The sequence below is a fragment of the Lonchura striata genome, chromosome 36, assembly GCF_046129695.1.
Source record: "Lonchura striata isolate bLonStr1 chromosome 36, bLonStr1.mat, whole genome shotgun sequence".
Lineage (NCBI taxonomy): Eukaryota > Metazoa > Chordata > Aves > Passeriformes > Estrildidae > Lonchura > Lonchura striata.
The window spans coordinates 2,069,103-2,083,176 of NC_134638.1; the positions used below are offsets into that span (position 1 = coordinate 2,069,103).

The 14,074-nt window shown below is 64.3% G+C and overlaps 1 protein-coding gene across 1 annotated transcript; it reads left to right on the top strand.

Moving 5' to 3' along the window:
* Positions 1–140: 140 nt before the first annotated feature.
* Positions 141–14,010, top strand: IKBKG (inhibitor of nuclear factor kappa B kinase regulatory subunit gamma). The gene is made up of 13 exons (XM_077789677.1): positions 141–255; positions 2,535–2,592; positions 2,737–3,016; positions 3,738–3,805; positions 4,857–4,901; positions 5,564–5,666; positions 6,945–7,054; positions 8,775–8,915; positions 9,514–9,610; positions 10,456–10,584; positions 11,690–11,814; positions 12,839–12,897; positions 12,983–14,010. The coding sequence occupies exons 1-13, from the start codon at positions 141–143 to the stop codon at positions 13,099–13,101; spliced, it is 1,449 nt and encodes a 482-aa protein (XP_077645803.1). The 3' UTR covers positions 13,102–14,010.
* Positions 14,011–14,074: the final 64 nt, after the last annotated feature.

Consider the following 14,074-nt stretch of genomic DNA (forward strand, 5'->3'; position numbering starts at 1 on the left):
TGACGTCACGCGCTCTCGGCGGAAGCAGGAAGTGGCGGCGGCGCCGCCGCCGGAGCCGCCGGGATCCCAAAAATCCCCGAATTCGGCCCAAAAAAAAAAAATCCCCGAACTCGGCCCCGAAGCGCGCCCGGGAGCCGCCGATGAGCGGCGGGCGCTGGCGGCGGCCCGCAGAGATGGTGCAGCCGGGGCCCGAGGCGGAGCCGGCGCTGGCGGAGGCGCTGCAGCGGCTGAGGGCGGAGAACCGCGAGCTGAGGGGTGAGAGCCGGGCCGGGCCGGGAGGGACCATGGGGGGGCACGGCGGGGGTCCCCAGAGGTGTCCCCGTGTCCCCACTGGGGTGTCCCCAGTGTCCCCCGAGTCCCCTCAGCACCTCCAGGGTCCCCCCCGTCCCCAGGGTCCCCCCAATGTCCCCCCAATGTCCCAATGTCCCCAGTCCGCAATGTCCCCAATGTTCCCCGATGTCCCCTCAGCACCTCCAGTGTCCCCCCAATGTCCCCCCAACATCCCAATGTCCCCTCAGCACCTCCAATGTTCCCCCCGTCCCCAATGTCCCCGATACCCTCAGCACCTTAAATGTCCCCTCCAGTGTCCCCAGTCCCCAATGTCCCAAATGTCCCCCCAATGTCCCCAATGTCCCCAGTCCCCCCCAGTGTCCCCGATGCCCTCAGCACCTCCAATGTCCCCCCCATTTCCCCAGTGTCCCCAATCCCCAGTCCCCGGTGTCCCCAATGTCCCCCCAACATCCCAATGTCCCCCCAACATCCCAATGTCCCCTCAGCACCTCCAATGTCCCCCCCAGTGTCCCCAGCCCCCCCAGTGTCCCCAGTTCCCGATGTCCCCAGTTCTCCTTGATGACCCCAATGTCCCCAATCCCTCCAATGTCCCCAGTCCCCAGTGTCCCCCCAACATCTCAATGTCCCAAATGTCCCCAGTCCCCCCAAAATCCCCAGTTTCCTTCAATGTCCCCCCAGCATCCCAATGTCCCCAGTCCCCCCAGTGTCCCCAGTCCCCAATGTCCCAAATATGCCCCCAACATCCCAATGTCCCCAATGTCCCCAGTCCCCCCAATGTCCCAAATATGCCCCCAGCATCCCAGTGTCCCCAGTCCCCCCAGTGTCCCCAGTGTCCCTAGTGCCCCCAGTGTCCCCAGTCCCCAATGTCCCTCATGCCCCCAATGTCCCCAGTGTCACTGCTGTCCCCACTGCTGTCCCCAGGAGCCCTGTGTCTCTGCTGTCCCTGTGTGTCTCTGCTGTCCCTGTGTGTCACTGCTGTCCCTGTCACTGTCCCCAGGTGCCCTGTGTTACTGTCCCTGTGTTACTGTACCTGTGTCACTGTCCCTGTGTCACTGTCCCTGTCCCCAGGAGCCCTGTGTCACTGTCCCTGTCCCCAGGTGCCCTGTGTCACTGTCCCTGTGTCACTGTCCCTGTCCCCAGGTGCCCTGTGTCACTGTCCCTGTGTCACTGTCCCTGTCCCCAGGAGCCCTGTGTCCCTGTGTCACTGTCCCTGTCCCCAGGAGCCCTGTGTCCCTGTGTCACTGTCGCTGTCCCTGTCCCCAGGAGCCCTGTGTCACTGTCCCTGTCCCCAGGTGCCCTGTGTCACTGTCCCTGTGTCACTGTCCCTGTCCCCAGGTGCCCTGTGTCACTGTCCCTGTGTCACTGTCCCTGTCCCCAGGAGCCCTGTGTCCCTGTGTCACTGTCGCTGTCCCTGTCCCCAGGTGCCCTGTGTCACTGCTGTCCCTGTGTCACTGTCCCTGTGTCACTGTCCCTGTCCCCAGGAGCCCTGTGTCACTGTCCCTGTCCCCAGGTGCCCTGTGTCACTGTCCCTGTGTCACTGTCCCTGTCCCCAGGTGCCCTGTGTCAATGTCCCTGTCCCCAGGTGCCCTGTGTCACTGCTGTCCCTGTGTCACTGTCCCTGTGTCACTGTCCCTGTCCCCAGGTGCCCTGTGTCACTGTGTCCCTGTGTCACTGCTGTCCCTGTCACTGTCCCCAGGTGCCCTGTGTCCCTGTCCCTGTCCCCAGGTGCCCTGTGTCACTGTCCCTGTGTCACTGCTGTCCCTGTCACTGTCCCCAGGTGCCCTGTGTCACTGTCCCTGTCCCCAGGAGCCCTGTGTCTCTGCTGTCCCTGTGTGTCACTGTGTCCCTGTGTGTCACTGCTGTCCCTGTCCCTGTCCCCAGGTGCCCTGTGTCACTGCTGTCCCTGTGTCACTGTCCCTGTGTCACTGTCCCTGTGTCACTGTCCCTGTCCCTGTCCCCACGTGCCCTGTGTCACTGTCCCTGTGTCCCTGTCCCCAGGTGCCCTGTGTCACTGTCCCTGTGTCCCTGTCCCCAGGTGCCTTGTGTTACTGTCCCTGTGTCACTGTCCCTGTGTCACTGTCCCTGTGTCACTGCTGTCTCTGTGTCACTGTCCCTGTCCCCAGGTGCCCTGTGTCACTGCTGTCCCTGTGTCACTGTCCCTGTGTCACTGTCCCTGTGTCACTGTCCCTGTCCCCAGGTGCCCTGTGTTACTGCTGTCCCTGTGTCACTGTCCCTGTCCCCAGGTGCCCTGTGTCACTGCACGCAGTCGCTGCGGCAGCGCCTGGAGGAGCTGCGGAAGCTGCAGCAGCAGCGCCGGGGCGAGCGGGAGCTGCTCTGGGGACGTTGGGGACAGGCCCGCGAGCTGGTGCTGCACCTGCGGGGACAGCGCGGGGACACCCCCGGGGACAGCCCTGAGGACACCCCCGACACCCCCGGGGACGGCAGGGACACCCCCGGGGACGTCGGGGACACCCCCGGGGACGTCGGGGACACCGCCGGGGACGTGGGGGACACCGCCGGGGACACCGCTGGAGGCATCAGGGACACCAAGGACACCCCTGGGGACACCAAGGACACCCCCGGGGACATCAGGGACACCCCCGGGGACATCAGGGACATCCTCACGGACACCAAGGACACTGCTGGGGACATCAGGGACACCCTCAGGGACACTCTCAGGGATCCTGGGGACATCTGCAGGAGCAGCCCTGACGCCAGCACTGAGGTGTGTGTGTCCCCCTCCTCGTGTCCCCTTCCTGTGTCCCCTCCCCGTGTCCCCTCGCTGGCCCCCCAGCTCCTGTGGGGTGCCCCTGATGTCCCCAATGTCCCCCTGATGTCCCCAGTGTCCCCCTGGGGTGCCCCCACTGTCCCCCTGATGTCCTCAGTGTCCACTTGATGTCCCCAGTGTCTCCCAGGGTCCCCCTGGTGTCCCCCTGGGGTGCCCCCTGGTGTCCCCCTGGGGTGCCCCCAATGTCCCCCTGATGTCCCCAGTGTCCCCCTGGGGTGCCCCCAGTGTCTCCTTGATGTCCCCAATGTCCCCCTGACATCCCCAATGTCCCAAATGTCCCCTTGATATCCCCAGTGTCCCCCTGGGGAGCCCCCAGTGTCCCCAATGTCCCCCTGGGGTGCCCCAAATGTCCCTTTGATGTCCCCAGTGACCTCCGGAAGTCCCCTTGATGTCCCCAATGTCCCCTTGGGGTGCCCCCAGTGTCCCCCTGATGACCCCAGTGTCCCCCTGACGTCCCCTTGATGTCCCAAATGTCCCCCTGACATCCCCAATGTCCCCCTGATGTCCTCAGTGTCCCCCTAGGGAGCCCCCAATGTCCCCCTGGGGAGCCCCCAGTGTCCCTCTGATGTCCCCAGTGTCCCTCTGATGTCCCCAATGTCCCCCTGATGTCCCCAATGTCCCCCCAATGTCCCCCTGACGTCCCCCAATGTCCCCACAGCCCCCCGAGGCGCCCCCCCGCTCGGTGTCCCCCCCCTTCGAGGATGTCCCCGTTGTCCCGGAGCCCAGGTGAGGCCCTGTCCCCTGTCCCCATGTCCCCTGTCCCTGTCCCTGTCACCTGTCCCTGTCCCCTGTCCCCATGTCCCCTGTCCCTGTCCCTGTCACCTGTCCCTGTCCCCTGTCCCCTGTCCCTGTCCCCTGTCCCCTGTCCCCATGTCCCCTGTCCCTGTCCCTGTCCCTGTCCCCTGTCCCTGTCCCTGTCACCTGTCCCTGTCCCCTGTCCCCTGTCCCTGTCCCTGTCACCTGTCCCTGTCCCCTGTCACCTGTCCCTGTCCCCTGTCCCTGTCCCTGTCCCCTGTCCCTGTCCCTGTCCCTGTCCCCTGTTCCTCTCCCCTGTCCCCTGTCCCTGTCCCCTGTCCCCTGTCCCTGTCCCTGTCCCCGTCCCCTGTCCCCTGTCCCCTGTCCCTGTCCCCGTCCCCTGTCCCTGTCCCTGTCCCCTGTCCCTGTCCCCTGTCCCCTGTCCCTGTCCCCTGTCCCTGTCCCTGTCCCCTGTCCCTGTCCCCGTCCCTGTCCCTGTCCCCTGTCCCTGTCCCCTGTCCCCTGTCCCTGTCCCTGTCCCTGTCCCCTGTCCCTGTCCCCTGTCCCCTGTCCCTGTCCCCTGTCCCTGTCCCTGTCCCCTGTCCCTGTCCCCGTCCCTGTCCCTGTCCCCTGTCCCTGTCCCCTGTCCCCTGTCCCTGTCCCCTGTCCCTGTCCCTGTCCCCTGTCCCTGTCCCCGTCCCTGTCCCTGTCCCCTGTCCCTGTCCCCTGTCCCTGTCCCCGTCCCTGTCCCTGTCCCCTGTCCCTCTCCCCTGTCCCTGTCCCTGTCCCCTGTCCCTGTCCCCTGTCCCTCTCCCCTGTCCCTGTCCCTGTCCCCTGTCCCTGTCCCTGTCCCCTGTCCCTGTCCCCTCTCCCCTGTCCCCTGTCCCTGTCCCTGTCCCCTGTCCCTGTCCCTGTCCCTGTCCCTCTCCCCTATCTCCTGTCCCTGTCCCCTGTCCCTGTCCCTGTCCCCTGTCCCTGTCCCTGTCCCTTGGGGACACCCCGATGTCCCCAACCCCTCCTGACCCCTCCCGTGTCCCCCCAGCTCCGAGGAGCAGCTGAGGCAGCGCCTGGCCGAGGCTGAGGCTGAGTGAGTCAGGGACACGGGGGACACTGGGGACACTGGGGACAGTCTGGGGACACTGGGGACACGGGGGACAGTCTGGGGACACTTGGGGACAGTCTGGGGACAGTTTGGGGACAGTCTGGGAACACTGGGGACACTTGGGGACACTGGGGGACACTTGGGGACAGTCTGGGGACACCTGGGGACAGTCTGGGGACACCTGGGGACAGTCTGGGGGCACTTGGGGACAGTCTGGGGACAGTCTGGGGACACTGGGGGGCTCTTGGGGACAGTCTGGGGACACGAGGGGACAATCTGGGGACACTTGGGGGCACCAGGGGACACCTGGGGACAGTCTGGGGATAGTTGGTGACATCTGTAGACATTTGGGGACAGGCTGGTAGCACCTGGCAGGGTTTGGTGACATTTGGGGACAGGCTGGTGTCACTGCGCACCTGCGTGGGCAGGGTTTGGTGATGTTTGGTGACATTTGGTGACACTTGGTGACATTGGTGACAGGCTGTTGGCCCTGGGCAGGGTTTGGTGACGTTTGGTGACACTTGGTGACATTGGGGACAGGCTGGTGGCCCTGGGCAGGGTTTGGTGACCTTGGTGACATTGGGGACATTGGGGACAGGCTGGTGGCCCTGGGCAGGGTTTGGTGACATTGGTGACATTGGGGACAGGCTGGTGGCCCTGCGTGCCCGCGTGGCCGTGGCCGAGCTCCGGGCTCAGGACGTTTCCCGCGCGGCCGAGCTGCAGCTGCAGAGCCTGAGGAGACAGCTGGAGGTACCGGGGACATGGGGACACCTGGGGACATGGGGACATGGGGACACCTGGGGACAGCCCTGGGGACATGGGGACACCTGGGGACACCTGGGGACAGCCCTGGGGACATGGGGACACCTGGGGACACCTGGGGACACCTGGGGACATGGGGACATGGGGACATCTGGGGATACCTGGAGACAGCCCTGGGGACACCTGGGGACATGGGGACACCTGGGGACAGCCCTGGGGACATGGGGACACCTGGGGATACCTGGGGACAGCCCTGGGGACACCTGGGGACAGCCCTGGGGACAGCCCTGGGGACATCTGGGGACATCTGGGGACAACCCTGGGGACATGGGGACACTTGGGGATACCTGGGGACACCTGGGGACATTTGGGGACAGCCCTGAGGACAGCCCTGGGGACACGGGGACACCTGGGGACATGGGGACATCTGGGGACAACGCTGGGGACATTTGGGGACACCTGGGGACAGCCCTGGGGACACCTGAGGACACCTGGGGACAGCTGGGGACATTTGGGGACACTTGGGGACACCTGGGGACACTAGGGACAGCCGTGGGTACACCTGGGGACAGCTCTGGGGACACCAGGGGCTCCGTGGGGACATGGGGACACCTGGGACATCTGGGGACACTGGCCACACCTGGGGATAGCTGGGGACACGCAGAGGGTGGCAGTGTCCCCGTCCCTGTCCCAGCACAGTGGCAGTGTCCCCAGCAGGGTGGCAGTGTCCCCATCCCTGTCCCAGCAGGGTGGCAGTGTCCCCCTCCCCACAGGGTGACAGTGTCCCCGTCAGGGTGACAGTGTCCCCGTGCTGTCCCCAGCAGGGTGGCAGTGTCCCCAGCAGGGTGGCAGTGTCCCCAGCAGGGTGACAGTGTCCCTGTCCCCGCAGGGTGACAGTGTCCCCGTGCTGTCCCCAGCAGGGTGACAGTGCCCCAGCAGGGTGACAGTGTCCCAGCAGGGTGGCAGTGTCCCTGTCAGGGTGGCAGTGTCCCCATCAGGGTGGCAGTGTCCCAGCAGGGTGGCAGTGTCCCTGTCAGGGTGACAGTGTCCCCAGCAGGGTGACAGTGTCCCTGTCCCCGTCAGGGTGACAGTGTCCCCGTGCTGTCCCCAGCAGGGTGACAGTGCCCCAGCAGGGTGACAGTGTCCCAGCAGGGTGGCAGTGTCCCTGTCAGGGTGGCAGTGTCCCTGTCAGGGTGACAGTGTCCCCAGCAGGGTGACAGTGTCCCTGTCCCCGTCAGGGTGACAGTGTCCCCGTGCTGTCCCCAGCAGGACAAGGCCCAGGTCCAGGCTCAGGTGACGTCTCTGCTGGGGGAGCTCCGGGAGAGCCAAAATCGCCTCGAGAGGAGCCGGGCGGAGAGAGAGCACCTGGAGCGCAGGTGGGACATGGGGACACGGGACATGGGGACACCTGGGGACACCTGGGGACACCTGGAGCGCAGGTGGGACACGGGGACACGGGACATGGGGACACCTGGGGACACCTGGGGACACCTGGAGCGCAGGTGGGACACGGGGACACGGGACATGGGGACACCTGGGGACATGGGGACACCTGGGGGCACCTGGGGACATGGGGACACCTGGGGACATGGGGACATGGGGACATGGGGACATGGGGACACCTGGAGCGCAGGTGGGACACGGGGACATGGGACATGGGGACACCTGGAGCACAGGTGGGACATGGGGACACCTGGGGACACCTGGGGGCACCTGGAGCGCAGGTGGGACACGGGGACACGGGACATGGGGACATGGGGACATGGGGACACCTGGGGACACCTGGGGACACCTGGAGCGCAGGTGGGACACGGGGACACGGGACATGGGGACATGGGGACACCTGGGGGCACCTGGGGACACCTGGGGACACCTGGGGACATGGGGACATGGGGACACCTGAGGACATGGGGACATGGGGACATGGGGACACCTGGAGCACAGGTGGGACATGGGGACATGGGGACATGGGGACACCTGGGGACACCTGGGGACATGGGGACATGGGGACATGGGGACACCTGGGGACACCTGGAGCACAGGTGGGGACAATTGGGGACAATTGGGGACAATGGGGACACCTGGGGGGACACGAGGGGTGGTCGGGGTTGGGGACTGTCCCCAAGGGGAGGTGACACCGCAGTAGGGCCGGTGACGCCTGCACAGGTGACACCGGGTGACACCGGGGTGTCCCAGGGCTCAGTGGGCGCTGAGTGGTGCCACCACCTCTGGGAGGTGACACCGGGGTGACACCTGCGCAGGGGACACCGCGTGACACCGGGTCACACCGGGTGACACCCAGAGCCCAAGGGGATGTCAGGCAGTGCCACCACTTTGAGGAGGTGACACTGACACAGGGTGACGCCGAGTGACAGCAGGGTGACAACGGGGTGACAGTGGGTGACAATGGGGTGTCACAGGGCCCGCGGTGACGCCGAGTGCTGCCAGCAGCTGGAGGAGGTGGCCCAGGGTGACAGTGGGTGACAGTGGGTGACAATGGGTGACAGTGGGTGACACAGGGTGACAGTGGGTGACAATGGGGTGTCACAGGGCCCGCGGTGACGCCGAGTGCTGCCAGCAGCTGGAGGAGGTGGCCCAGGGTGACAATGGGTGACAGTGGGTGACAGTGGGTGACAGTGGGTGACAATGGGTGACAGTGGGTGACAGTGGGTGACAGCGGGTGACAGTGGGTGACAGTGGGTGACACAGGGTGACACAGGGTGTCCCTGGGGTGTCGCAGGGCCCGCGGTGACGCCGAGCGCTGCCAGCAGCTGGAGGAGGTGGCCCAGGGTGACAATGGGTGACAGTGGGTGACAGTGGGTGACAGCGGGTGACAGTGGGTGACAGTGGGTGACACAGGGTGACAGTGGGTGACAGTGGGTGACACAGGGTGACAGCGGGTGTCCCGGGTGTCACAGGGCCCGCGGTGACGCCGAGCGCTGCCAGCAGCTGGAGGAGGTGGCCCAGGGTGACAATGGGTGACAGTGGGTGACAATGGGTGACACAGGGTGACAGTGGGTGACAGTGGGTGACAGTGGGTGACAATGGGTGACAGTGGGTGACAGTGGGTGACAGCGGGTGTCCCGGGTGTCGCAGGGCCCGTGGTGACGCCGAGCGCTGCCAGCAGCTGGAGGAGGTGGCCCAGGGCCACCAGGTGCAGCTGGACCAGCTGCGGCTCCAGGTGACCAACCTGGAAACCGCCCTGAGGGTGGAGCGGCACGGGGCCACCGAGGAGAAGTGAGTGACACCGGGGACACGGGTGGCACCTGGGGACACCCGCTGGCCCCACGGCCCCAGTGGTCCCAATCCATGGCCCCAGTCAATGTCCCCAATGTCCCCAATCCCCCCAATGTCCCCATGTCCCCATTGTCCTCAATGTCCCCAATCAATGTCCCTGATGTCCCCAGTGTCCCCAATGTCCCCAATGTCCCCAATCCCCCAGTGTCCCCAGGGTCCCCATTGTCCCCAATGTCCCTGACTGATGTCCCCAATATCCCCAGTGTCCCCAACCAATGTCCCCAGTGTCCCCAATGTCCCCAACGTCCCCAAGTCCCTCAATGTCCCCAATATCTCCTGGCTGTCCCCAACGTCCCCAGTGTCCCCACTGTCCCCGTGTCCCCAGTGTCCCCAGCCAATGTCCCCAATGTCCCCAATCAATGTCCCCAGTCAATGTCTCCAATCAATGTCCCAATGTCCCCAATGTCCCAATGTCCCCAATGTCCCAATGTCCCCAATGTCCCCAATATCTCCTGGCTGTCCCCAGTGTCCCCAATGTCCCCAGTGTCCCAATGTCCCCAATGTCCCGATGTCCCCACCGATGTCCCCGTGTCCCCAGGAGGAAGCTGGTGCAGCTGCAGGCCGCCTACCATCACCTGTTCCAGGAGTACGACGCCCACATCAAGGCCAGCCTGGAGGGGGACAAACGGAGCCAGGTGAGGGACAGGGGACAGCAGGGGACACCGGGGACAGCAGGGGACAGCAGGGACACCCGGGGACAGCAGGGGACAGCAGGGGACAGCAGGGGACACCCGGGGACACCGGGGACACCTGGGACACCGGGGACAGCAGGGGACACTGGGGACACCGGGGGACATGGAGGGTCACGTCCCTCCCCTGGGACAGCCCCTTGTCCCCTGTTTCATTATGTCCCCGTGGCTCCTTGGGGACACCTGGGATGTCCCTTGGGGTCACCTGGGATGTCCCTTGGGGACACCTGGGATGTCCCCGTGGCCCTCAGGTGAGTCCCCAAGTGACAGTGCCACCCCCCAGGTGTCACTGTGGTGCCCCAGGTGACACAGGAGGGGAGGGCTGGGGGTGGCACAGGTGACACAGGTGATCTCTCAGGTGGCACAGGAGATCTTTCAGGTGGCACAGCTGACCCACAGGTGGCACAAGGTGACCCCTTAGGTGTCACAGGAGACCTCTCAGGTGGCACAGCTGACCCACAGGTGGCACAGGTGACCCACAAGTGATTCAGAGGTGTTCCAGGTGACCCCTCAGGTGTCACAGGAGATCTCTCACGTGGCATAGGTGGCCCCCAGGTGTCCCAGGTGACCTCCAGGTGGCCCCCAGGTGTCCCAGGTGTCCCTGTCCCACAGATGACACAGGAGCAGCTCCGCGCGGCCGAGGCGGCGCTGGGGGTGACAGGGGGTGACACAGGTGTCCCAGGTGATCTCTCAGGTGTCCCAGGTGATCTCTCAGGTGTCCCAGGTGACACAGGTGTCCCAGGTGATCTCTCAGGTGTCCCAGGTGTCCCAGGTGATGTCCCTGTCCCCAGGTGGCCCAGGAGCAGCTCCGCGCGGCCGAGGCGGCGCTGGCTCTCAAGCAGGAGCTCATCGACCGCCTCAAGGCCGAGGCCGAGCACCAGCGGGCGGCCCTGGAGACCATCCCCGTGCTGCAGGCCCAGGTGGGGCTGGGGGATTTGGGGGGTCCCGAGACCCCCGAACACCCCAAATCCCCCCTGACCCCCCAAACCTCCCCAGAGACCCCCAAACCTCCCCTGATCCCCCCAAATCTCACCTGGACCCCCCCAAATCCCCCCTGACCCCCCCAAACCTCCCCCGACCCCCCAAAACCAGGGGAAGGTCCCCAAGGGGGGGCTGGGGGGATTTGGGGGTCCCCAGAGAGGTTTGAGGGGTCCTGGGGACAGGCCTGGATTTTGGGGTGTCCCAGGCTGGATTTTGGGGTTCCCTGGTTGATTTTGGGGTTCCCCAGTTGGGTTTTGGGGTTCCCCAGTTGGGTTTTGGGGTTCCCTGGTTGATTTTTGGGGTTCCTGGTTGGATTTTGGGGTTCCTGGTTGGATTTTGGGGTTCCCTGGTTGATTTTGGGGTTACTGGTTGGATTTGGGGGTTCCCTGGTTGGATTTTGGGGTTCCCTGGTTGGGTTTCAGGTTTCCTGGCCGGATTTTGGTTTTCCCCGTCTGATTTCAGGTTCCCTGTTGGATTTTGGGTTCCCTGCCTGATTTTGGGGTTCCTGGCTGATTTTGGGGTTCCACAGCTGGGTTTTGGGGTTCCCGGCCGATTTCGGGTTGCCTGTTGGATTTCGGGGTTCCCTGTTGGATTTCGGGTTCCCTGGTTGGATTTCGGGTTCCCTGGTTGGATTTGGGTTTTCCCCGTCTGATTTTGGTTTTCCCTGTTGGATTTGGGTTTTCCCCGTCTGATTTCGGGTTCCCTGTTGGATTTCGGGGTTCCCTGTTGGATTTCGGGTTCCCCGCCTGATTTGGGGGTTCCCTGTTGGATTTTGGTTTTCCCCGTCTGATTTGGGGGTTCCCTGGTTGGATTCTGGGGTTCCCTGTTGGATTTTGGGTTCCCTGTTGGATTTTGGGGTTCCCTGTTGGATTTCGGGTTCCCTGGTTGGATTTTGGGGTTCCCTGTTGGATTTCGGGGTTCCCTGGTTGGATTTCGGGGTTCCCTGGTTGGATTTTGGGGGTTCCCTGTTGGATTTCGGGGTTCCCTGTTGGATTTGGGTTCCCCGCCTGATTTGGGGTTCCCGGCCGGTTTCGGGGCTCCCAGGCCGACATCTACCGGGCGGATTTCGAGGCGGAGCGCGCGGCGCGGGAGCAGCTGCACGGGCAGCGCGAGGCCCTGCAGGAGGAGCTGAAGCAGCTGCGGATGCGGCTGGGCGGGGACGGGGCCCGGTACGGCCTGACCCCCAAACCCCCAGACACCCCAAACACCCTGAAAACACCCTGAAAACACCCCAAACACCCTGAAAATAACCCAAACCACCCTGAAAACAGCCCAAAACACCTCGAAACAGCCCCAAAACACCCTGAAAACACCCTGAAAACACCCCAAACACCCGAAACACCCTGAAAACACCCCAAACACCCTGAAAATAACCCAAAACCACCCAAAACACCCTGAAAACACCCTGAAAATAACCCAAACACCCTGAAAACACCCTGAAAACACCCTGAAAACACCCCAAACACCCTGAAAACACCTCGAAACAGCCCCAAAACACCCCGAAACACCCTGAAAATAACCCAAAACCACCCAAAACACCCCGAAACGCCCTGAAAACACCCCAAAACAGCCCCAAAACACCCCAAAACACCCTGAAAACACCCCAAAACACCCTGAAAACACCCCGAAACAGCCCCAAAACACCCCAAAACACCCTGAAAATAACCCAAAACCACCCAAAACACCCTGAAAACACCCTGAAACAGCCCCGAAACACACCGAAACAGCCCCCAAACCCCCCAAACACCCTGAAAACACCCCGAAACAGCCCCAAAACACCCCAAAACACCCTGGAAACACCCCGAAACAGCCCCCAAACCCCCCAAAACACCCCAAAACAGCCCGAAAATAACCCAAAACCACCCAAAACACCCCCAAAACAGCCCAAAACACCCCCAAAACACCCAAAACCAGCCCCAAAACCACCCGAAACAGCCCAAAAACAGCCCAAAACAGCCCAAATCCCTGCAAACCCCCTCAAATCCCCCCCAGATTCCCTCAAATCCCCCCAAACTCCTCCCAAAGCCCCTCAAATCCCCTCAACCCCCCCAAATCCCCCCCAGATTCCCTCAATTCCCCTCAAACTCCTCCCAAATCCCCTCAACCCCCCCAAATCCCCCCAATCCCCCCAAATCCCCCCCAATCCCCCCAAATCCCCCCAACCCCCCAACCCCCCAACCCCGCTGCCCCCAGGGCCCGTCTGGAGGAGATGCGGAACCGGCACTCGGAGCCGCCCCCGGCCCCGGCCCCGGGTGAGTACGGGGGGGGGTCCCGGGACCCCCAAACCCCCCTGGGGGGAGGGGCAGGGCCTGACCGCCCCCTCCCCCCTCTGGCCAGGTTTTGGGGGGCTCCAGCCGCCCCCCGAGGAGGGGCCCGACCTGTGCTGCCCCAAGTGCCAGTACAAGGCCCCGGACATGGACACGCTGCAGATCCACGTCATGGACTGCATCAAGTGAGGGGGGCCCACAGCCCCCGGCACCCCGAAATCGCCCCCGGGGTGTCCCCAAAAACACCCCCGGGGTGTCCCCAAAATCAACCCCCAACACCCCTAAAACACCCACCCAACACCCCAAAAACACCCCCGGGGTGTCCCCAAAAACACCCCTGAGGGTGCCCCAAAAACACCCCTGGGGTGTCCCCAAAAACACCCCCGAGAGTGCCCCAAAAACACCCCCCCGGCACCCCAAAAACACCCACCAAACACCCCCGAGAGTGCCCCAAAATCACCCCCGGGGTGTCCCCAGAAACACCCCCGAGAGTGCCCCAAAAACACCCCCCAGCACCCCAAAAACACCCCCAGGGTGTCCCCAAAAACACCCCCGAGAGTGTCCCCAAAAACACCCCCCCCGGCACCCCAAAAACACCCACCAAACACCCCTGAGGGTGCCCCAAAATCACCCCCGGGGGTGCCCCAAAAACACCCCCCCGGCACCCCAAAAACACCCACCAAACACCCCCGAGAGTGCCCCAAAATCACCCCCGGGGTGTCCCCAGAAACACCCCCGAGAGTGCCCCAAAAACACCCCCCAGCACCCCAAAAACACCCCCAGGGTGTCCCCAAAAACACCCCCGAGAGTGTCCCCAAAAACACCCCCCCCGGCACCCCAAAAACACCCACCAAACACCCCTGAGGGTGCCCCAAAATCACCCCCGGGGGTGCCCCAAAAACACCCCCCCGGCACCCCAAAAACACCCCCGGGGGCGCCCCAAAATCACCCCGGGGCACCCCAAACCCCCCCAGACCCCCCCGGGGCACCCCCCCAAACCCCTTGGACATCCCCCATTGTGGGGGTGGGGGGGACCCCCAAACCCCACCCAGGATTTCGGGGCCCTCCCCCTCAATAAACCCCCGAATTTGGCTGAAATCTCCTTTATTGCCCCATTTCTGGGGGTCCCCCAACCCCCCCTCACTGAGGGGGGGTCTCGGCC